The sequence below is a fragment of the Geotrypetes seraphini genome, chromosome 6, assembly GCF_902459505.1.
Source record: "Geotrypetes seraphini chromosome 6, aGeoSer1.1, whole genome shotgun sequence".
In the NCBI taxonomy this organism is placed as follows: Eukaryota; Metazoa; Chordata; class Amphibia; order Gymnophiona; family Dermophiidae; genus Geotrypetes; species Geotrypetes seraphini.
In genome coordinates, this window is record NC_047089.1 from 210,658,133 (window position 1) to 210,683,476 (window position 25,344).

General features: G+C 42.6%; 1 protein-coding gene across 6 annotated transcripts in view; it reads left to right on the forward strand.

Moving 5' to 3' along the window:
* Nucleotides 1-25,344, forward strand: part of NSD3 (nuclear receptor binding SET domain protein 3) — a 247,944-nt gene that overhangs the window by 183,096 nt on the left and 39,504 nt on the right. For 4 of the 6 annotated variants that reach the window (XM_033948594.1, XM_033948593.1, XM_033948592.1 and 1 more), the window contains 2 exons: nucleotides 15,010-15,159; nucleotides 19,817-19,973. In XM_033948594.1, the coding sequence (XP_033804485.1) occupies nucleotides 15,010-15,159; nucleotides 19,817-19,973 (307 nt within the window). The remainder of the gene's footprint in view (nucleotides 1-15,009; nucleotides 15,160-19,816; nucleotides 19,974-25,344) is intronic. The other 2 variants (XM_033948596.1, XM_033948597.1) reach the window with 1 other exon arrangement.

Genomic DNA, 25,344 nt, shown 5'->3' on the forward strand with positions numbered 1-25,344 from the left:
TCCCCCCGTCCCTCCACCCTATAAACTCCCTTAAATCAAAAGGCATGGACAGAAAAAAAAAAAAAAAAGGAGAATATCTTTCTTTGCCATGCCTAAGAGAAAAAGTGAGGTCCACATCCCAGGACCCAGAGATCATCAAGTTCCAGTGTTCAAAGCAGTTTATCTAGCCATTCTTAGGTCACCATCCAAGGCGGCCAAAAGAAGATCATCTAGGAAGTCTCGAATTCAACATCAGCCAAACTGAAGAGCAGTTATACCAACAAAAATCCTCAAGAGAATGGTGGTTTAAGATCCAATTTTTTTGCCCACTTCCACCCAATGCCATTTGAGGCAAGGTTTTAGAGCAGGCAAGAACGAATCTACAGGTGCTGCCAAAATGCCCTCAAGTCCATGCAAGATCCACTTTGCTTCTTCACAAGTCTTGACCGATAAAAGTTTTCCTTGATAATAAAATGAGAGTGCAAATGGATATTTCCACCTATACTTATGGCCTCTTTTACAAAGCCGCATTAGCGGCTGTGCTGCGCTAAAAGCCCCGAAGACCATAGAGATTTAAAGGGCTTCGGGGCTGTTGCTGTGCGGCTTTGTAAAAGAGGCCGTTAATATTATTAGCCCACAAATGCTGAGTTACAGGTCTTAGATCATATCTACACTTCAGAGTAGCAGCTGCCGGATCCTGATAAGCTTCTATCGATTAAGTATCCCAGATCCAGTTTCCAAGGAGCCAGCCTTAGTCAAAACAGCTTCTTTTAGCTTAAACTCTGAGAAGCAGGCAATAATGTTCTTTGCCACATTGGATCTTGTTCTGCCAAGAGTCCAATGAGCTTGATCAATCTTGATCAAATCAGGAGCCAAGGGCACACCATTTTCTGCCAAAATATGACCCGCCAGTTTTTTCACTACTTCCTTTGCATATTCCGGTGTTTCTAGGAGTCTACGAAAACGCAAGTTTGATCTTTTACATTTGTTTTCTAAGTTCTCTAATTTGGCTGCTAAATCGGTCTGGGTAGTATTAACCTCTTTCACAGTATTGCAGAGTATAGTCAACGCTGAATGTTGCTCCTCTATATGTGTTTCAACCTCTTCAACTCAGGTTCCCAAGACCTTGATTTCAGAGTGAAGATCCATCACCGAAAATGTCAATTATGAGCGAATTGCCCCTAAATCAGTGCGAATTTCTTGCATCCACAATTGAATTTCATCAAGTGGCTCCGGGTATGTTATTTCCGACACCTCCATAATAACTCCATTAGGAGCTGCTTGTGGCACAACACCCTTTGGCGCCTTATTGGTATCCCGGAGCTGCACATGTATCCCAGGTTGAAAAGCAAAATCCTGTAACTTCATAAGGGAACCTGAACCAGACTGTATCACCATAGTATCACAAAGAAATGCCCAGGTAGTACAGCTAAAGAGGATATAGTGGGGGAGAGTGTGGCACAGTGGTTAAAGCTCCGACCTCAGAACCCTGAGGTTGTGGGTTCAAACTCACGCTGCTCCTTGTGACCCTGGGCACCCCCAGGTACGTTAGATAGACTGTGAGCCCGCCGGGACAGAGAGGTAAAACTGCTTGAGTATCTGAATAAATGCATGTAAACCGTTCTGAGCTCTCCTGGGAGAACAGTATAGAAAATTAAATAAATAAATAAATTTTGGGAAACTCCAAACACCAAAATCACTTAGTTTGTAGCTAGGCCAGCACGGCGTTCCGTGTTCATGCTGCCATCCTGAATGCCGATGTCACTTCCTCTCCCAAACAATACTTTTCAACTATCTTAGCAGGAAAATACATATTAGAAATGGGCCTATAGTTCCCTAGTACCATAGAGTCCAAAGCTTCAGGCTTCAAAACCAGTCAAACAATGGCCTGTTTCCATAGTAATGGAATTAAACCCTCTGACAGGTTGAGAACAACCATATTACAGTAAATACCAATAGCAACAATCCATGTCTTTGTATCCCCAGCTAAGCAGAAGATGCAGGATCCAATGAAAAGTATATGGCCTTCACAGAGCAGAGCAGAGAAAAACCCTCATAAGTAGGAAGACAAAAATCCAGAAAAAGAGGGCAAGGATGCTCCAAATCTCGTCTTGTATTTCTGCATGATTATGTGGACCTGGAAATTTTTAATGTCTCTGCATTTGTCCAAAGCTTGCTTCAATATTATGATTAGGGATGGTCACAAGCACCTCCTGCAACTGCTTTGGTTGTACTATAGAAAGGCAGTATATCAAATCAATGACCCCTTACCCTTTACATTTGTGAGCTGGGCAATAACTTTCAATTCAGGGCAGGGCCCTTTGGTCTGGTAGCTGCTTCAGGACCTTCTCCAAAGACATGGTAGTGATGGCAGCCTTTCTCCACAAAGAGGGTATTCACCGAACCTAAACCTATTCAGGTTTACCTGATTCTAGCTGACTTAGAAGTGGATTCACAGACAGCAACATTGCTTAGAATTAGGGTTACCATATGGCCTCAGTAAAAAGAGGATGGACTGAGACATCAAAGTTTTACGTCCACTGCTTTCAATGGAAAAAAATCCCAGATGCCTCAATCTGTCCTTTTTCTGAAGCCATATGGCAACCCTACTTAGGACGGATACTGAACTATGCCAAGAGTCAGCTTATCCTTTTGCAGATGCTCAAGTATCTCAGAATCCACTTCAACACCAAATTGAGAGTGATATTCCCTACTTGTGAGAGAGTGAATAAGGTTTGGGCTCAGAAGAGAAAATTTTGCCTCAAGGGCTTGCCACACTAGAAGCAGTACCTTGGGCAAGAGCTCAAGTGCCTTGTTTTGGAGGATTCCAAAATACCAACAGTTCAAGGTCATACTCCCAAATATCTTCACCCTCAGGAAGCAGCTGAAGTGATGGGATATCCATCTTGTCTCTTGAAGGGAGATTCCCTGGATCCACTGGACTGGGTGATGACCACAGATGCAAATCAGGGGGCTGGGGAGGACATTGTCTAGATCAACTTGCACAGGGGCGATGGTCAACATAAGAAGCAACATAGCCCATCAGTCTTAACTGGAAGTGAGGGCCATCTGTTTGGTACTGGAGGAGTTCCTCCTATTAGTGTAATATGTGAGGTTTGTTTCCCTAATATGCAGAAATTTCCTCCATTTCAGTGTTTCTGCAAAAGGCTATGGATTAAGACTTGCCTTTTAACTCTAAACTAAAACTAAACCTTAAGTTTGTATACCGCATCATCTCCACAGAAGTAAAGCTTGGCACGGTTTACAGGAATTGATATAGAAAGGAACTCCAAAGAAAAGTAGAAGAACTTGGTACAGAGAAGTTTAGAGAGACTTAGTATATCATAGAAACAAAGAACATAGAAAGATGACGGCAGAAAAGGGCTATAGCCCATCAAGTCTGCCCACTCTACTGACCCATCCCACTAAGTCAGAGTGTTGCTCGACCCACGTAGAGATCCCACGTGTATGTCCCATTTATTCTTAAAGTCGAGCACGCTAGTGGCCTTGATCACCTGCACCGGTAGTTTGTTCCAGTGATCCACCACCCTTTCTGTGAAGAAATACTTCCTGGTGTCACCACCAAATCTCCCTCCTCTGAGTTTGAGCGGGTGCCGCCTTGTGACTGAAGGTCCCTTAGGAAAGAATATGTCGTTTTCCACCTCAACACGACCTGTGACATACTCAAATGTCTCAATCATGTCACCCCTCTCCCTGCGCTCCTCTAGAGAGTAGAGCTGCAACTTGCCCAGTCTTTCCTCGAATGAGAGACCCTTGAGTCTGGAGACCATCCTAGTGGCCATTCACTGGACTGACTCAGCTCGAAGTACATCTTTAGGTAATGTGGCCTCCAGAATTGCACACAGTACTCCAGATGAGGTCTCACCATGGTTCTGTACAGTGGCATTATGACTTTAGGTTTACGGCTGACGAAACTTCTATTGATACATCCCATCATTCGCCTTGCTTTGGATGAGGCCTTCTCTACCTGTTTGGCAGCCTTCATGTCTGCACTGATGATTACTCCCAAGTCCCGTTCTTCTGAAGTCATAGCTAGTGTTTCTCCATTCAAGGTGTATGTTCTGCATGGATTTCTGCTGCCGAGATGCATCACCTTACACTTCTTTGCATTGAAGCCCAGCTGCCATGTTGAGGACCAGTTTTCCAACTTGATCAGATCCTGCGTCATACCATCCATGAGATCGCTTTCACCTACTATATTACACAGTTTGGTGGCGTCAGCAAACAGCGCTACTTTTCCCTGAAGCCCTCGGGTCAAGTCCCTTATGAATATGTTAAAAAGGGATGGTCCCAGGACTGAGCCCTGTGGCACTCCGCTAGTCACCTCCGATGTCTTAGAGAGGGTGCCATTGACCACCACCCTCTGAAGTCTTCCACTCAGCCAATCATTGACCCATGCAGTTAGTTTCTCACCTAACCCCATCGATTTCATCTTGTTTAATAGTCTACGGTGTGGGACACTGTCAAACGCTTTACTGAAATTCAAGTACACTATGTCCAGAGACTCTCCCGAGTCTAGCTTTCCTGTCACCCAGTCAAAGAAGCTGATAAGATTGGATTGGCATAACCTGCCCCTAGTGAATCCATGTTGACAGGGATCCCTCAGATTCCCCTCATCCAATATCGTGTCTAATTTCCCTTTAAGTAGAGTTTCCATGAGTTTACACACTATTGATGTGAGACTTATGGGTCTGTAATTCGCAGCCTCCGCTCTGCAACCCTTATCGAAGAGGGAGAGGTCGTTACATTTTAGAGAAAAGCATTGTTTTTAAATGTTTTTGGAAGAGTTGGAGGGCATCCTTTCTTGTTATAGATGTAAGGTCAGTGAAGGCTACCTGCAGAAGCAAATGGATGTCATTCTGCTCTTAAAGAAGGAGAGATGCTGCTGGGAGGGGAGGAGGGAAAGGAGTCTGGGAAGCTGCTGGGCAAGGGAAAAAAGGGACAGCTGCTACTGGACCTGGGGAGAAGGAGAGATGCTGCTGAGAGGGGAGGAGGGAAAGGGAAGGGAGAAGAAAAAATGAAGGAAACAGCTGGCAGGGAGATTAGAGGAGGGGAAGGGGAGAGATAGGAATGAGATGGGAAGGAGGGTCAGCAGAGAAATGGAGAGGGACAAAGATGCTAGATCTGGTGTATGAAAGATAAAAATGAAGAGAGCAGAGAAGCTGGAATGAATTATGTAAAAAGGAGAGAGGGGCATAGAAAGAAGACAAATACCATATGGAAGGGGGAGAGGTCAGACAGTAGATGGAAGGGGCAGATGCTGGATTGAAGAGACAGAGAGGGCAGATGCTGGAAGGAAGAGAGTGAAAAGAAGATGAAAGCAGAAACCAGAGACAACAAAAGGTAGAAACAAATAATTTTATTTCTGTTTTGTAATTAGAATATATCAGATTTGAAATATATATCCTGCTAGAGCTGGTGTTAGACATAATTGGGGACTGCAAAGTCCAGGCAGTGGCTTAGGGCTCTCTGACCAGGGGGGCAGTTGCCCTAGTTGCACTCCCCTAACCCTATTCCTGCTGTGTGACTGCAGTATTTTGTTAGCATAATATTTCTCTGTATCATTCTGTAATAATTTGGCTTATTCAGTTTTCTTGATAGTAGAGGGGATATATGTGAAGGGGAGGGGAGACAGGGGTTTTGTTGATCCGTGCTCTGTATTATTTGTATTTATAAAATGACAATTGTACAGATTATTGTTTCTTTTTATACTTTAATAAAATACATTCAGTATAAAATCATAACTGAGACTTGTGCGGATGGGATCAGATGGTTTGCGAGGACCGAGCTCGCAGAGACGGGGCGGAAATGGGGTTTTTAAATTTCAGTCCTAGTAGTTTGCCGGTCCACAAAATAATTTTTTTTTTCCGCTTTGATTGTAAACACAGAAAGGTGGTATATCAAGCTCCATCCCCTTTTCCTTTCCTTTCCTTTTTGGTGTTTTAGTCTAGAGAATGACAGAATTCATCACTGTTCTCGTCCCTGTGGATAACTGCGGGAAACCATCTCCATGTCCTTCTTTAAGGAGAAAGGGAAGAATCAGAGTATGAATGGGCACAGCCACTGACTCTCAACCTTGCATTGAAGAATGCTAGCGTAGAAGGACTGAGATTGAGATAGCAACCTAAAGTCTAACACGGGATGATTTCCCACAGTTATCTGCGGGGATAGGAATGGTGATGAATTCTTTCACCGTGTCATTCTCTATTTTAGTTCTCCTGGCAAATGAGATCCTGGAAAGGCAACTCATTTAAGCTTGAGAAGTCAGACATTAATGCCTCTCCTTTTTGGGCACTATGAAATAGATTGAGAGCCCACCTTTGCCTTACTCTTCTTGAGGAACTAAAACAATTATCTTGAGCTGCACAAGTCTTTGTCCCCTAATAAGGAGATGGACATGTCAGTGGGAATTAGACCCAGGAGTAGGACTCTGAAATCTCATACTCGGAATATAATAAATGCTTCTTCAGGGCAGGAGCTTCCAGCAGAAATAGAAATACTTTCAGACCCTGAAGAGATGGCGGAATCTTTTGAAATTCCAGAGATTGAGATTAAGATGCAGGAATAGCAGTGAACCCTGTGTAAGCTCTTTTCTCTCTTTTGTTGGTGATTTTGTTGCCAGCAGTATGTTAGGAATGTTGTTGGGCCTTTCCCTTTACCTCAACTAAATGCCAGAGAGGCAAAGGTTCATAAGCAGATTTGGAAGATAACTAGAAGAGGATTTGTATTCAGTGAGAATGAGCATTTCCCAGTTGATGTTTGGAATGATGTTTAGATGCCATCAACTTGAGTTCAAGTCCTAGCCGTTTGATGAGTTAAAGATCCAAAAAGAAGTCAATCAAGTGCAAGTCCGACGAGGTCCTTCAGTATCATGCCCATAGTAATTGTCAGTTTGTCCAGCCACCTAGTTGCAGGTCACCCTCTTTACCCAGTTCCTTCGATCTTCCCAAACATGATGTCCTTCTCCAGTGATCTCTCTCGCTTCTAACTGTGACCAAAATAATATAGTCATAACTTCATCGTGTGGGCTTTGAGTGACAGTTCTCCTGGCAGTCCACAGCATGCATAGCATCTTTTTCCAGCATCAGAGTTCAAGTGAATCAGTACAGCCCTGGACTACAGAGAGAGAAAAACTCTAGAATACTGTGTGGAGTTTTCTTTTAGACCTGGCTGGAGGTGGAAATGCTGCAGCTGGGAACAGATTAGCTCAGCTGTGAATTCTTTTGGAGGCTTGTGCTATATCCTGGAGTAAATCTGTTTAAAAGGCTATTGTTACTTCTGGGCAGGAACAGACAGCAGAACACTAGACTGAAGGAAGAAATTATTCCAGGCTGTTGTTGGTTTATGGTTATAGTCATTCTAGATACTGCACTTTCGTTTCATGAACAAGTTTCCAGTCATTGAGTCCAGATTTTTAGCTCTCCATCAGTTGCATCCCCTGAGGACACTATTAGCTTTTCCAGTGATGCATACCTTAATACTTCCCACTTGGACTACTGTAATGTAATCTATGGCAGTCTCCTGACGGTCAGAACTTAAAACGGTTGTAGAGTAGACCTTACAAAATACTGCTGTTTGTTTCCTGTGCAATGCCATAACATAACATTTGCATACCCTTCAGAGCTAAGTAAAATACTGCTACAACATAGAATGAAATACATTTTCTTTTTTTTTTTTTTTTTTTTTAGTTCATTAATTTTATTGAATATTATAAGTAATATACAGAAAGCAGTTCAAATACATAAAAATTGAATAAGAAATAGTGATGTAGAAACAAAAGAAACCATAATTGCTGTTATTTGCATATAGTAGATTAGTAAGAAGAATTCAGAGTATTTGAAACTGCTAAGAAAAGAAATAGAAAGGATAGAAAAGCAGAGAAGATGAATTGAAATAAAAAAGAGAGATAAAGAAAGAGAGAGAGAAAGAGAGAGAGGCAGAAGTGTCTACAAGGCAGAATGAACATATGAATCTAAGAATGACCAAGGTGATTTATTTCGCACCAAATTTGTAGATAAACGAGATATCGTGTTCTTTTCATATGCATATGATTCGAATTTGTGGTACATGCTTAAGGAGTTCCACCAAAAGGTGTAGTCTAGTAGTGTGGGTGACTTCCAATTTTTCAAAATGTGCATAAGAGCTGTCACAATCATGGTGTCAATAAGTTTAGGAGGACAGTTTGATAGTGCGAAACAAGGGTGTTGAGAACGAAGGATTATAATGTCTATGGAAATAGCTTCTGAACATTTGGTAATAGATTTTATGGTGTCCCAGATACGAGTCCAAAAGGAATGAACCATAGTGCAGTGAAGAAGCATGTGATCAAGAGTTCCAGGCTCTTTCAAACAGTTCCAACAGGTAGGGTCTTGTTTCAGTTTCGCTTTCCACATTCGAAATGGAGTCCATACTGCATTCCACATAACAAAGAACATTGATTGCGAAACTCTTGAGGATAATAGAGGGCGATTTGTAGATGACCAGAAGAGTTCCCAATCTATTTCAGAAAGCGTGGTCTTTAGGATAGAGCCCCAATGGTTCATGGATTGAGGTGTAAAGGTGAAGGTGTGATCTCTTAAGATGCTATAAAAAAGAGATATCGCCCTACCTTTCAGTAAAGCCAAAGTAGACCAGTGACGAATAGTTTGTTGAGAGGTCATAAAGTCAGGGCGCATTTGTACATTAGCTAGTATTTCAGTAAGCGTAAGCCATTGGGGATATATAGAGGATGGGAGTGAGTTTACAGAACAAAAAGTATCAAATGGGATAAATGAAGTGGAGGAGATCAATTGATGAACAAACCACACCCCTGCCCGTTGCCACCTCTTCCATGAAAGGGATCTACCCTTATTTTGAATTTTAGAATTATTCCAAAGGGACATAAGTGGGCCTTCAGCAACAGAGATCTCAGCCGCTGCATCTAATAGTTGAAAAGCATGTTGCGTTGCACTCAACAAAGAATATTTTCTCAAGTGTCTAGGTATCGACACTGTAAGGAAGCAAGAGATGTGTAGTGGTGCACATAAAAAGCATTCCATTTCAAACCATGCTGGTTTATCCTGTGGATATGAGTCAACAATCCAGTGAGCTCTGTATTTGGCTAAGGAGGCGATGTAGTAATAATAAAAATCAGGTAAATTTAAGCCACCATTAATATTAGAGGCCTTCAGCTTGGCGAGAGCAATACGAGGTTTTTTCTTGTTCCAAATAAATTCAGTAATTTTCATATTAAGCCAATGAAAGAATGATTTATGGCAGAGAAGGGGAAGCATAGATAGAGTATAATTAATTTGTGGGGCTAAGGTCATTTTAATAGAGGCTATTCTACCCCACCAGGACAAATAAAGCGGGGACCAACGAGATGTAGTACTTGAAACTAAGTTTTTGATTTTAGATATATTGAGATCCTGAGCAAGTAATGGGTCTTTATGTATTAAAATCCCTAAATATTTTACAGCTCCCTGTGACCATGGAAAAGGAAAATGAGCTAGATCTGAGGAGGAAATGTGATCATTTAGCGGAAAAATCTCTGATTTCTCCCAATTAACAGAATATCCAGATATTTGAGAGTATTGAGATACGATGTGGATAAAATGAGGTAAAGAGATAAGAGGATTTTTTAGAAAGAGAAGAACATCGTCAGCGTAAGCTGCTAGTTTAATCTCTCGATTGGACGACGGAATACCTTTAATTAAGGAACATTGTCTGATAGCTGTCAATAGAGGTTCCAATGCTAAATCAAATAATAATGGTGAAAGAGGACAGCCTTGACGGGTACCTCTATGGAGGGAAAATCTATTAGAGAGAGAGTTGTTAATCAAGATACGAGCCGTGGGTTGTCTGTATAATGTTTCTATCCAGTCTGTAAAGAAAGAACCAAAGTTGTACCATTTCAAAACTCGGAATAAGAAAGGCCACTCCACTCGGTCAAAGGCCTTCTCGGCATCAATGGCTAGATATAGATACATTGGGGATAATCTTCGTTTATTTCATCATATCAATGCTCACGCCAAATCAATGTCGGATCCTGTGATTGGTCTAGCCATTGATGAAATACATTTTCAATCTTTCAAAAATGTCCTAAATATATAAGTTTGATTTCTGTTCCCTCTTGTTGAAATCTCTGCTTTGGCTGCCAGTCTGAGAACAATTACAGTTTAAGTTTTTCTGTTTGGTGTACATAACATTGCGTACTGATGTCCCCCAATACCTTTCCAGTTTGATTTCCCAATACAATCTCTTCTAGAAATCTACGATCTTTAGATGCCCACAAATTTGTTCTTCCTTTTCTCCCCCTTGCCCTTTATGAATCTACCAGACATTCTGCTTACATCTTTTTAGCCCCAAGATTGTGGAATTCTCTACTGTTAAAAACCCATTTACTCCTTGCTTTCGCCCACTTTAAGAAAGCCTTGAAGGGAAAATTTGGACTTAACTGTTGATTTCCTTTCCTTGAATCCTACCAGACCAAACCAGGGTCTGCCAAAGAAGTCTAAGCCTATCATGGATTTGCTAAGTACAAATCTGTTTGGTATTGGTCTAGGTTCTTGCTGACAGCCAAATGGGGTGTTTCCCCTGGAGTGATGAGAACAAAGATAAGAGTTTGATTCGAAGGTCCTATAGGTCTGGGTGTTTCTCCTTCCCTCTGGAGGCAAGAATCATGGAGTTGTTTTTTTTTAAGATTGATCAATGAAAGGTAATGGTTACTGTAGTCCTTAGTTTTAATAGGAGAATGCTGACTATCCAGCTCAGCCACATCCTTTATTATACCAGAACTTGAGCCACAGTAGAATAATATATTCTCTGCCTCCATCTTCTTGTGGGTGAATGTAACCCATGCATCTGGACTGGTCTGGCAGCGTTCAAGGAAAGAAAATTAACTAGGAATTCTAAATTTTACGTTGTTCCTTTTGCTCTTCTATGGTATCTCCATAAAGATACTCCTGAGAGCAAGATTTTATAAATTATTTTACATATAATATATTTTAGCTCTTACTTCATAAATCTCAAGTAGCTTACACCATGTACTGTGAAGAAGATGATTATAAGGCAGGCAGGGAATTATCAGATTCATCTTGAGAGGTCCAGATGCCTAAATATCATTTCAAAACAGGGGCTACCATATATACTCTAAACCAAGATTTTTGGGCAAAAAAAATGGCCCAAAAATGGAAGTCTCTGTTTAAATTCAGGTCCCACCCTCCTCCCAAACCTGTTGGAGACCTCTGCCAGGCATGCCGTGAGACCTGGTGGTCCAGTAGTGGCCAGAATAGAAGGGATCCCTCCCACTTCCTTTTCAAGCTGATTCTACAAAATTTTACCTCCCTCTAGCCTCCCCTGCATACCTTTAGTATCCCTAGTGGTCCAAAGGGTAGGAGCGAAAGAAGGTCGCTCCTGCTGTGGTTTACATCTGGACCACTAGGGATACTAAAGGTATGCGGGGGAGGTGGAAGGGTGATAAAAATTATTAGAATTGGCTGGGACAGGAGGTGGGAGGGATCCCTCTTATCCCGGCTATTGCTGGACCACTAGAGATACTAAAGGTACCCAGGGGAGGTGGGAGAGAGGTAAAAATTATTAGAATCAGTTGGGACAGGATGCAGGAAGGATCCATCCTGTTCCAGCCACCACTGGACCACCTGGTCTCACGGCAGGCCCAGTGGAGGCCTGCAAATCATCGAGAGGGAAGGAAGACGATACCCTGACAGAGAGGGAGAGGGGCTGGGTGCAGAGACTGGCAAGGCACTCCATTTGAATATTAACCCCCTGGTTTATATTCAAGTCAACCTTTTTTTTTTTTTTTTTTTTTGGGGGGGGGGGGAAGGTTACCTTGGTTTTTATTCGGGTCGGTTTATATTTGTGTATATACAGTATTTAGATGTAGGGAAAATTCAGTATGTCCAAATGGCAAGGTGATGTGGGGAGAGCAGAGAGAAGAGGTGGTCTATTCTGGGCTGACCTGAAAGACAGATTTGTCCATTACCTATTTCATATAGAATATCCATGTCTGTGTGGGAAAATATTCACATTTGTGTTTATACCTGCCCCAATCCATATCTAAGTGCCTGCTGTACGGGCAGCTATAAACACCAATGTCTAGGTTCCCCATAATGCCAGCTCCCCCCCGTAACAAACACCCAACCCAGTTCCTGAACTTAGTGACCTCTGACCTTCCTGCAAGGGTGTCAGGTCAAAAGCGCGCCGGGACAAAGGCGCGCGCAGACAATTGAGCACAGCGCGGAGGTGCGCGCCGCAGAAATTACTGTTTTTACGGCTCCGACGGGGTGGGGGGGAACCCCCCCACTTTACTTAATAGAGATCACGCCGCGTTGTGTGGGGGGTTGTAATCCCCCACATTTTACTGAAAACTTCACTTTTTCCCTGTTTTTAGGGAAAAAGTTAAGTTTACAGTAAAACGTGGAGGGTTAAAACCCCCCACAACGCCGGCGCGATCTCTATTAAGTAAACTGGGGGGCTCCCCAACAAAACCCCCCGTCGGAGCCCCTAAAAACTGTAATTTTCTTCGGTGCGCACCTCCGTCTTGCGCTCAGTTGTTGGCGCGCGCCTTTGTCTTTCGCGGGGTTGTCTATGAACCCCTGCAAGTGACCCCTTAAACAGCAGCAACCCCTCCTCCGAACAGAGCACCTGAACCTCCCCAATCTGCCCAACAATGTTCAAAAAGTGAAAAAAGCAACTAGTCACAGATATTTTATGGGGGTTACAATAAGGTTAGCCTGCACATTGTCTGATTTTGGCCAAAGAACATATAGTGTACAGGTATTGCTATCAGTATCTGCCTTCAGTATGCATGAAGTCTTCACATATTCAAAGTGCTGTGCTGGGAAATAAAATCCATCTGAACTGAGTATCTCTGCTGATAAAACCATTCCTCCACAGAAGCCATGTAACTCAGCTACAGAAAGCCTCTGCAACATCTCAAACACCTGTGTTCCCCCTATATTTTAATTTGGTCTCCTATCTGGCAGTAGTAATTGGAAGACCTCAGTTTAAATTATTGAGCTACCTTTCTACCCAGTAAGGAATTCTTGCTATAAGGTTGGCACAGCTGTGCTCTAGTCTTTTGATAAAATAATGTCCCTGATCTATCATAAGTGACACTCCCCCAGTTTTTATCAGTCACCCAGTACTTTGTTTTTATTCTGAAACTTTGCATAAGCCTATTTCTCTTTTTTTGTTTGTTTGTTTTATTGCTGTATGATATGTCTGTTGCACAATAAGACTAATAAGAGGAGGTGATTGAGTCCTGACATCTTTATATATATATATCACTGGGTTTTCTTTTTCTTTTTACTAAAAATACCATACCCCTTGTTTTTTCTGCTGCATGAACAACTAGTCAGAAATAATGTCTGATGTCTTGCGTACACATGTGATGTACCAGCTTAGCAGTTTTGAAAGCTGTAATTCTCCATAGACCTCTAACTGCCTTTGCTTATTTTTGAGAGATCAGCACTTATCGCTTTCTTGGTTCTGAATGCTTGCCCTTACTCCGTTCTGCTTTTTGTGGATGATGATTTCCACAATTAGAACATTGATACATCTTAATCATCACATAAATTCTCAAGCTATTCCATCCTCAGCATCATGAATTGGTATTTAACTATATTGGTATTTAACTATTGTTTACCAGCAACACAAATTGTTGAGAAATGACTTCCTTAATTAATTAGGGTTTATTTACCACCTTTTTAAAGAAACTCACTCAAGGCATTGTAGAGCAAGAATAAGCTGAACATAGATAATAACTTATTTTGAAAAAAAAAACTGGTATACTATGTTAATACCATGAGGAGGCGTTGTTGGATCATGGAATCAAAACTTCATTGTACCTGAGGGCGACTGTAAACCCACCCTGCTGTGCTATATTCCAAAGTCAGAACTCTCACTCCACAGTACACACTATGAATGCTTTTCACTGCTGTAACTGTCTGTTTTTTAAATTTCCATTTATTCAGATAACATTTGCCAGTCTGCAAAATGTATTCACGTGGGGCCAGATTCTAATAATGGCACCGTAACTCTGCCTAACTTAATTGTTTTAATTGGTTCAATCTGTTCAGTAATTGACTGTGCCCCCCACAATTAAAATGCCATAAAAAATGGCACCATTCTACCATCTAAGGAGACGCCTTGCAAGCACCTAAGGCCACTATGGGTGTGGTTAATGCCAGAAGTGGCCCTAGGTGCGGTTAGGCACCACTGTAAACCCAATGCTCATGAAAGGTAATTGCTGGAAATGTAAGCTTTTAGAACCCTGGCCTACATTTCCTGTGCCTACCTTTCACAAAGCCATGATTCTGCAAATGGTGTCATTGCATGATTGACATGTCAACGGTGCGATGTTTGGAAGTGCTGCCCGATAATGGCACCTTTTGCAGAATCTGGATCTTAATAGGTAATATTACTCTGTATGTGTGTCATTGTGTCTTTATACCATGTCATCATTTTAGGCCAATGATGTAGCAGCCAGATGTTAAGCAAAGGTCTGACATTGTTAACATCTGGATTATGCATTGTGTCATTATATCTGAAGTAGCCTTAGAATTTTCCCTCACCTGGTACAGTATATAGCAATGGGCTCTCCCTCCCCCTAAAAAACCTATTACAGTAGTGTATGTTTTTGATACTTTCTGCTGGTTTTCCAATAAGTGTGCACATAAATCAAAATAAAGTACCCAGCATAGGTGAAGATATGATAGAATTACAATTTTTATTCTATTTTTAATTTTCAGTTTCATTACCATACCATTTCTCTTGTTTTGTTTTGGGACCTTTTTATGAATTAAACTTGACAATACATTTCCTTTAATAGATTTCATCATTTTTCCTTCATTTTTCTTTTCTTCATATTTATCTTTACTTTACAACTTTTCAGACATACATGCATAGCAGGTGTTGGTTTAGTTTTTTGTTTTGTTTTCTTTTTTTTCCTTGTGGAATCATGGGTAGTTTCATTGCAACTCATCTCTTTCTGTTTGTTTCGTATAGGGCTAATAGTGCAGGACCATTCAGAGCCCCTGTTCAGTACATATGCCTTTAAGTCCCACTACCTTCTGAATGAATCAAATCGTGCAGAGTTGATGAAATTACCTATGATTCCTTCTTCTTCGTCAGCTTCCAAAAAGAAATGTGAGAAAGGTAACCAAAAAAAAAAAATAGCTCGTCTTTCTCTAATATTTCTATTTTTTTCTTCCTTTTTTTCTTTTCAATTAATAAAGCAATCATAAACCTTTGCTTGACTGGCATGACCTGTTGCTTTTGCTGTGTCTGTTAATGTGAATATGTTTTTATTTGGGGGGGTTTCTTTAATTTTGGGGGGATTTATTTTCTATATTGCCAGCAAAATATTCAAGGGCTTAAAATAATTATATAATTACACACCTCCCTACCCACTTCCTCAGAAATACACATGGCACTGGGTAACCTTGTATTAATTTCTCCAAGATGAGGTCTGCACAGTCAGTAAAAAAAAAAGAAAGAAAAATGCCTGGCATCAGACAGGAAGAAACTAATCACCACTAACAGTAATATTCCAATCCCTTAGGGGGAAAATCAAACCAGAGCCATTCTATCCTATTGCTAGAAATGATAAAGGTTTAGCGATATCTGGTTGGTTGCAACAAAACTGTAAGCAGTATATGTGCAGTTGCTTAAAAGTGCTGCATTGGCCTTGTTAGGGGCTACCCTAAGCTGGGTTTAGCCAAACGATTTGTTACTCGAAAGCCAGCAGGTGAATTTTCTTCTAACTGAACAAACCTAGCATCCTAGAGTACTGGGTCCAAAATTCATTAGTTGTTGTGCATTATGATAAAATTGACAGCTGCTTCAGTGGCATTAGTGGAGCCCTTGGGTGTAAGAGGAGAATAGGATTTACTGAGACATTTTGCATTAGATGATTAGTTTTTGCAATGGAGGAGAATTCTGTTCATTTAGGGGACTGTATTAAGTCAAGAGCTAGCAGCTCCAAAGGACTACACATCTTAGTAGACAAATTTTGTCCAAAGAAAGATGCTCATTAGTGTTTTCATTTTCCTTACCTGAGCCCTCTGAGAGGTTTAGATTCTCAAATAACTTTGAAGCTTGTAGAAAGTTGACAAAATGGTTAAGGGGCTGGAGGAGTTGTCGTACAGTGAGAGATTAGAGAAACTGGGCCTCTTCTCCCTTGAAAAGAGGAGACTGAGAGGGGACATGATCAAAACGTTCAAGATAATGAAGGGAATAGACTTAGTAGATAAAGACAGGTTGTTCACCCTCTCCAAGAGGGCACTCTCTAAAGTTAAAAGAGGATAGATTCCATACAAACATAAGGAAGTTCTTCTTCACCCAGAGAGTGGTGGAAAACTGGAATGCTCTTCCGGAAGCTGTTATAAGGGAAAACACCCTCCAGGAATTCAAGACAAAGTTAGACAACTTCCTGCTGAACCAGAATGTATGCAGGTAAGACTAGACTCAGGGCACTGGTCTTTGACCTAAGGGCCACCGTGGGAGCGGACTGCTGGGCACGATGGACCACTGGTCTGACCCAGCAGCGGCAATTCTTATGTTCTTATGTTTCAAAGGGTATGAATCCAGAGATGTCTCACAGAACATATGTTTAAAGATAAGCATTTGTTTTTTTGTAGTGCACATAGAGCTAACATATGATGAAAAAAAAAGGAGGCAATGTCTTGTGGCCCTGGGCTCCTAGAATGCCTTCTAAGTTTTCAGTGGGTGAAGTATATAAGAGAGAAGCCTGTTGTTTTACACATTTCTTAAGGCTTCTGGTCCTTACTGTGGCTATTAGTCTTGGCCACTCTACCTTCCTTCTTCCCTCCATACTTCTGACCTTTCCCTGCCACAGCAGCTCCCTTTATTCTCTCCCAATCTTGAGTATTCTGTTGCAGAGGCCATTGGTACAAGTACTGATTATTTAGTTCTGCAAAATCATGCTAGAAAAAAGGGCAAGCATGTTCAAAACCAACATTTCACAGATAAATCAAAATGCCAGGATGTGTGTTTCATGTTTTGATAGCTGTGCCAATCTAGCTGTCCTGGGCTTCTATAAATCCAAGAGAGGGAAGCTTTAAAAATTTAAATTTCAAGTTTCCAGTGCTCCCTATCATAACGTAGTTTAGTTTAAGTGGGTCAAAAAAAATGCTATTGTCTTATACATCTCTCCCACTCAAAAAGGAGCAATAAGTTTTAATTCAGAACATTTTTGCAATGGAGATACGTTTTTCATTTGCCTCTTATAATCTCCCTTCTGCAAATTTCTTATGGTTGGCCAATTTGTACAAAAACTTTAAAAGAACGTACCGCAATAAATAAATAGATAACATACAGTATATACATAACATACTAGAGTAGATACCTTTCATTTTTCAAAGGTTGACTTGCTGCTGGCTGTTAGGTAAGGTTTATTTTGTTTTCCTTTGTTTTCTTTTTCAGTAATAACTCCTCTTCTCCAAAACACTACAGTATTTCTGACCAGTTACAGTTTTATGTTTGCTGCCTGCATGCAGCATAAAGGCAAATTGCACCCATCCATCTGTATATACTCTGAGCCAATGCTTCCTAAACTAGCATTTGCAGCTTTCTCCATCCCCGTGTCCCTCTGAGGGTTAGACTATCTATTACAGGTAGTTTCTCCTGCCCCTATTGAGGGTCGCTTGAAATTATTTTGAGCCCTGCATTTGCTTGAGCTTCCGCAATAAACAGTTGCCTAAAATGCATCATTAAAAGAAAACTTTTCCTTTGTGTACTGTGCAGTATTTCAAAAGTACTACTACTATTTAACATGCACCCTTAGTAGTGACAAGGTGTGTTTATATTTTAAATTCTTTTAAGCTGCTTCCCTTCCTCCCGCATAATCCCTCAAAGTAACCATGTCGTGAATTACCTCACATAATGTGGAGGCCACTTGGTTTGTGCACCTGTGATGTCAATTATGACATCACAGCCAATACAGACCAGTTGGGTCTGGTGAATGTGAAGCAGTTTGTGAGACCCTCCTTGCCCAGAGATCCCAGAAGTTGAAGGGGATTGTGGTTTGAGGAAGCACAGTTTGAAGAATTTTTTTTTAATGTAAACTAAAAAAAACAAACAAAAAATTACTCCGTGATGGGTTTTGGTAGGTTTAGGGATAGTGTAATTTCTAGCTGCATCTTACTTTTAAAGTACTGTACTCTCCTCACAAAGCATGGTTTTCTTTTGAAATAAAGCTGCCTTGCTTAGCACTGAAATAGTTTGGTTTTGCTGCTGTTTGGTTTTATTATTTTTTTTTGTATTTCTTATTTTGTTATTGGTGTTGTTCTCACCTGTTGTTTCAGTAATTATGCTGGGTCTGTATTTCCTCTGAATTAAGATTAAACGTCCTTCTAAAACATCTAAAAGTGACTTAAAAAAGAACAGGTTCAAGTCACTGGCATCTTAGATATGTGTAATTATGTGGCAGAGGAAATATAGATGGTGAATGTTTACTAAGGGCTCCTTTTACTAAGGTGCGCTAGCGTTTTTAGCGCACGCACAAGATTAGCGCGCGCTAGCCAAAAAATTACTGCCTGCTTAAAAGGAGGCGGTAGTGGCTAGCACGCACTAAGCGCAAGCTAAAACCGCTAGCGCGCCTTTGTAAAAGGAGCCCTAAGTAAGTAGTGTTCCTGCTGTGTTTTGCAACAATTTTTCAAAAGCAAATGGTACTGATAATCTTTGGTGGGAAGATTTTCTGATCAAGAGTTTAGAAGTTTACATCTCAAAACATAATCTTTTAAACAATTTTTGAACGTACACCATTTTTATGTTGGGTGATGATGACACTGGCTTTAAAATTACAAGACTCTTTGGTTCACTGTAATGAAATACAGTATTTATTATAACATTCTTCAGAGAGGTCTGATTTAAATCTGGTCCTGACAATTGCAACTAAGAGAGATTTTGATTCATAGTCTATAAGGGACTGTATTTCATTAAGTTTGATCAGAGAATTGCACTAAGATTTTGGGAGCCTGTTCACTAAGAAATCATGTGATAAGCACAAAGCAAGAAACACTAGTGAACTGGCATCTCTCAAGCTTGAGGGAAACTTAGCAAAGTATAATTTTGTGTGCATTTGTGCTGTTCTTTCTTTTGATTACTAGTCATAGTGCGCTACTAGGAGAGAAATTGGCACATTCGCTGTATGTAGCTTGTCTACTCGAGCTCATGATCAATTGCACACTGCTGTGGCTGCAAGTTTATCAGCCTGTCTGCCTTTCTGTATTTCTGTGCAACCAGAAATACAGCAGTCAAACTGATAGGCATGTTTTTAATTCATACTCACTAACTAATGCTAAGGGATTAAGTCAAGAAAATGCTGGATGCAAAAAAAGGCCAAGAAAAATTAAATGGTTAAATGGGACATTCTCTCCCTGTCTAAAATGAAGTAAAGGTTGTAAAAAGGAAGCTGTGGCAGAACTGATTAACAGAATAAAACTGTCATGTAAGCTAAGATTAGTGACACTAGTGAAAGCACAATAATGGTCCTGATGTCGACATTTTTCTTCAGAACCACAGAATGGCGAGAAGTTGGTGATAAAGTAGCCACTAGATGTGGCATTAGTTAGTGGTGGGTTTTCCATCTTAACATCTTTGCTACATTGGTCATAAATAAAAAGGCAATTGTAGCCATTGATCTGTAGTCCTTTTTCTCTCATCCCAGTATCATAGCTTTGACTTAATCCCATATGCTGGCCTTTTCTCTAATGCTCAGCATATAAGAGTATCCGCCTCTGCTTTCCATACTGGCGATTTTAAAACTGCCACTTGTCTGTTTTGTGTGAAGGTGGAAAACTTTTGTGCTGCGAGTCATGCCCAGCTTCCTTCCACCCTGATTGTCTGAGCATAGAGATGCCAGAGGGATGCTGGAACTGTAACGATTGTAAGGCTGGCAAAAAACTACGCTACAAGCAGATTGTCTGGGTGAAGCTTGGAAATTACAGGCAAGTTTTGTGACAGCAGTTACATAATCGCACCCTTCTCAATTTTATAAGTTAATTTGTCAATGAAGGGCATAGTTATTGCGATGAATTAGGGCCATAGTGTGCATTATTTGTGTCTTTTTGCTGTTAAAGGGCAATTTATTGGTTAATATTTCCATAATGCAAGTTAGTTTAACATTCTGTGTGATCTCCAGTAGAGAGATGCAAATGCATGAATAGCACTGCTTGTTGTGAACACTGCAAACTGTGTTATGCTCCCAGGCTAGTTCTTAAAGGGGCTGGTGCTTGAAAACAGCAGCTGCCATCCCATTCCTCTTCCGGATGTCCTCCCTGTCCCAAAGAACCTCCAATTCCCCCAAATCCCCTGTCCTTCTATAAACCCTCTGGGTCTATCTTGCAAAATCTCAGGGGGGGTTCCAGTGAAGTTGGGGCAGGAGAGATCCCTTGCTGGTGCTGGATTTACAACGGCATCAGTGATCCCTAATAGTAGACTTACAAATGAGGAGATACCATGACACTACTGCTAGGGGTTTCTCCTGTCATTTTGAACCTGGCATCAGCAGGAGAGACTGAGGATCATTCCTGTCTTCACTAAACCTCATGGATTTTGCAAGATAGATCGGGAGGGAGTGGGGGTATATGTGATTGGGGAGGTTCTTTAGGGTGCAGGGCACTGGTAAAGGTATGTGTAAAGGGGTTCCTCAGGGGGCAGCTGCTAATTTTGCATGCAATTCCTTTAAGACGCAGCCTGGGAGCATTGGGGCTGAGTCTTAGCACCATGCGCAAATGCTCAAAGCCAGTCCAGCCCGGCCCAGCCCAGAAGAGGGAGGATCTCCGATGCACCGCCCAGCCCAGGCCGCGCCAGAAGAGGGAGGATCTTCGGGCACCAGCAGTGGTGCCCAGTCGGGGTAAGGGATGTCATTGCCATTCTCGGGGGGGGGGGGGATGTAAGATCACGGGGGGGGATGCCGGATCGTGGGGGGGGGGGCGCTCGTACAGCGAGGCAAGCTTGGTTTACAAGGCACACGGTGTGTGTGTGTGTGTGTGTGTGTGTATATATATATATATATACTAGTGTTAAAGCCCGTTACATTAACGGGTGCTAGAAAGCAGCCCCCTTTCCCTCTCCCCCTCCAGTTCCTCCCTGACTGTCTCTCTGTGGGGCCCTTCTGTCTCCCCTCCCCCAAGCAAAGCTGTCTGCCTCCCAACATACCCCTCCCCCAAAGCAGCCTCCTTTCCCTCTCGGCCTCCAGTTCCTCCCTGACTGTCTCTCCGTGGCCCCTCTTCTGTCTTCTCCCCAAAGCTGTGTGGCTCCCAGCACACCCCTCCCCCAAAGCAGCCCCCTTTCCCTCTCCCCCTCCAGTTCCTCCCTGATTGTCTCTCTGTGGGGCCCTGCTGTCTCCCCTCCCCAAGAAAAGCTGTCTGCCTCCCAACATACCCCTCCCCCAAAGCAGCCTCCTTTCCCTCTCGGCCTCCAGTTCCTCCCTGACTGTCTCTCCGTGGCCCCTGTTCTGTCTTCTCCCCAAAGCTGTGTGGCTCCCAGCACACCCCTCCCCCAAAGCAGCCCCCTTTCCCTCTCCCTCTCCAGTTCCTCCCTGACTGTCTCTCCGTGTATCCCCCTTCTGTCTTCCTCCACCAAGCAAAGCTGTCTGCCTCCCAACACACCCCTCCCCCAAAGCAGCCTCCTTTCCCTCTCTGCCTCCAGTTCCTCCCTGACTGTGTCTCCGTGGCCCCCCTTCTCTCTTCCCCCCAAGCAAAGCTGTCTGCCTCACAGCATATCCCTCCCCCAAAGCAGCCCCTTTTCCCTCTCTCCCTCCAGTTCCTCCCTGACTTTGTCCATGGCCCCTCTTCTATCTTCCCCCCAAGCAAAGCTGTCTGCCTCGCAGCACACCCCTCCCCCAAAGCAGCCCCCTTTCCCTCCCATCCCGCGGTGTGGCCGGCTCAATTATGAGACAGAGCTTATAAATTAACTGGCAATTTTGAATTTATGTGCTGTGATTTTGCACTCTCCTGCTTGCCGGCAGCGACCAGGACGTTCCTCACCCGCAGCCTCCCCGCCCCAGCGCAACCTGGGCCTAAAAGCAGCGCATTCGCCTCAGCGGGCAGCCGCAAGGAAGGCTCACCGCCCCGGCTCCATCCCCGTCCGCAGCCCGGCCCGGGCCTCCAGCGCTTTCTCACAGGCCCGGCTTGCTCGGTTGGTTGTTTTTGGTTTTTTTTTACCTGGTCGCTCCTATTCCTGCATCCGACAGGCCGCCTGGGTAATGCCAAGGAGATTCCTGCGATGCAGCTGCTCTCCGTCCTGGCCCTGCGTCTGCCCTCCGCCGACAGCCGCCTGGAGTTGTGGGCGAAATGTTCATTTAATTGAAAGCCGACGCCTCGGCTCCTTTCTTGATCCCCGCCTGCTGCAGTTCGAGAATCATGAGAGGAGCCGCGCCTGGAGGAGCTGAAGGGTGTTTCTCCCGCTTTCTCTGGCTGCCGCATACGCACTCTGGCCACGGACCTACAGATCATGGATCACAGATCACACAGGTCTGAGTGCGCATGCGTGGCTAGCGTTTTATTATATAGGAAATATATATATACAGTATGTGTGTAAACAATGTCCTACAGAGGTTTTTCTGTGAAATATACATGGCATCTAAATGGACATTTTAAAACCATAAAGCACTAAATAGAATTCAGACTTTAAACCCTATGTTAACTGCACAGATCTAGCTCTTTTTTTTTCCACACAGTTCTACACAGACAAAGGACAACTGAGCTCTTCACAAAGTACACTGCTTTGTTTTCTAGATTTTCTGTTAAATACAAGTATGAGATTGATACCTGTTCTCTAATAATTTAATAAATGCTACTGGTATTTCTGAACAATAATGGGCAAGAATAAGAAACAGAGCTTTAATTCATTCTTTGCTGCATATTCATTGGCAGCATAGTTTAGAACTGGAGAGCCTGTCTGGGTAAAGCTGTGACTGGGAACAGGGATAATCTAGTTATATGAATCATCTTACACAACACTGTATATACTTACAACATGGTAGAAATAATAAAAACAGTATGGCAGAAAGTTGCACAATATTAACATATCATTGCACCTCTTAACACTGTGAGTCCTAGCTGCTTAGTATTGAGTGGATTTGAGAAGAGAAAGCAGAGATTGGGAGAATACTGTCATTTTGGTGCTTTGCTGATGATTCCTTGAGCCTTGCCTATGAATGAAAACTTGGATTTAGAGACAGGGTTGCCATTACAGTTGTGCTGATCACCTGTAGATATAGCATTGACGAGGAAGCCTTAAAGAAATGAACAGCTCAGTGAGAAGCATAAAATACAAAAATTGGCTACTCTTCATTAATGCCGCAAAGAACGCCACCGCATTGAAAGGAGACAAAAGAAAAAGCCTCAGTTCATAGAGAGTCAATAATGTAGCTTGAACCTACTTTAACGACCATCATAGGCATAAAAACTTTTGTCCCTTTGTCGAGCAGGGAGATTGTTTAGTTTCTATGTGTGATACTAACTAATTACATTACATTAGAGATTTCTATTCCGCCATTGTCTTGCAGTTCAAGGTGGATTACAAAAGAATTACAAAAACGTATTACAAGAAGAAGGTATTTGGTAATTTCTAGAGGAGATAAAGAGTAGAAGAGGTTGCTTTGGGGAATTGGGAAGGTATTAGGAAGTGGGAAGGAGCTAGCGGTATTAAGTCGTTTGCAGGAATTTCTTGAAAAGTAGCGTCTTTACTTCTTTTCTGAATGTTTTGTAGTCTGGGGTCATAATTAGTAGATAGGAGATTAGGTTGTCGAGTTTTGCTGCTTGTGTGGCTAGGAGGCCATCATATAGTTTTTTTCCGTTTGACTTCTTTGATTGGAGGGTGCATGAATGGAGTGTGGGTTTTCCTGTGTCTAGTTGATGTAGTTTGGATGAGGTGGTTGTTCAGGTAGGTTGGGCTGTCGCTGTTTATGGTTTTAAATAGTAGACAGTAGAATTTAAATAGTATTCTTGCTGGAATTGGAAGCCAGTGTGAGTTGAGGTATGCCTAACTAATCACTTTAGTATATGGTATAATGGGGTTTAGATATAAGCAGGCCAACGATCGTTTCATGGAAAATTACTCACTGCTTCAGGGCTTGAATAAGCAGAGGAAAAAGATCTTTCTATGTTTGATGTGGCAGGTTGGCCTGCTTATAGCTAAACCCCACATACTAAAGTGATTAGTTAGTATCACACACATAAACTAAATAATTTCCCTGCTCAATAAAGGGACAAAAGTTTTTTATGCCTATGATGGTCGTTAAAGTAGGGTCAAGCTACATTATTGACTTACTATAAACTGAGGCTTTTTCTTTTGTCTCCTTTCAATGCGGTGATGTTCTTGCGGCATTAGTGGAGAGTAACCATTTTTGCATTTTGATTTTGTCCTCCACTCCTCCTGATGTTGTAAACATAAAATACATACATCACGATTCTTAGGGCAGTCTGATCTAGGCTGCCAGACAATACTGCATGACTGGTTTAAGTTCTACCCAAGCAGCCCCTGCATTATGGAAGGAGGAGGAACCAGGGAAAGAGGGTGCCTGCTTATAACCATTCTCATTTTTCTGCAGGGAACCTAGTACACAGTAACTTGCTGGAAATGTGCATGTGTGTATAGTTGAAAATGCAACATACATGTGTACTTTCCTTCCCCCAGCCTAGATTCACCACTGGATTGCCTAATTTCAGTATGATTAAAAGTATGTATGTTGTGGAATTATGAGCAAACTCTTAGGGGGTTGAGGAAGCAGTTTTCAGACAGCCAATCAACATGGGTAAAACACTTTACCATATAAATGACTTAGAATATTGTCCACTCCATGAGAAAATAGCAAATACCGTATTTTCGCGGATATAACGCGCACCCGTGTAAAACGCGCACACGGGTATAGCGCGCAGAAATCACGATGATATGTACAAAAACTTTTGTATACCGCGCTCACGGGTATACCGCGCATGATGCCCGACGCTCCTTTCGCCCGCCCTGACTTTCCGTGCGCTGTCCCGACTCTCCGTTCACCCCCCCTGACTTCCGTGCACTGCCCTGACTTTCCGTGCGCTGTCCCGACTCTCCGTTCACCCCCCCCTGACTTCCGTGCACTGCCCTGACTTTCCGTGCGCTGTCCCAACTCTCCGTTCACCCCCCCTGACTTTCCGTGCACTGTCCCCCCTTGAAGTCCTGTCCCCCCTTGAAGGTCTGTCCCCATCCTGAAAGCCTGATGCCCCCCCCGACGTCCGATACATCCCCCCCCCCCCGGCAGGACCACTCGCACCCTCAACCCGAAGGACCGCCGACTCCCCAACAATATCGGGCCAGGAGGGAGCCCAAACC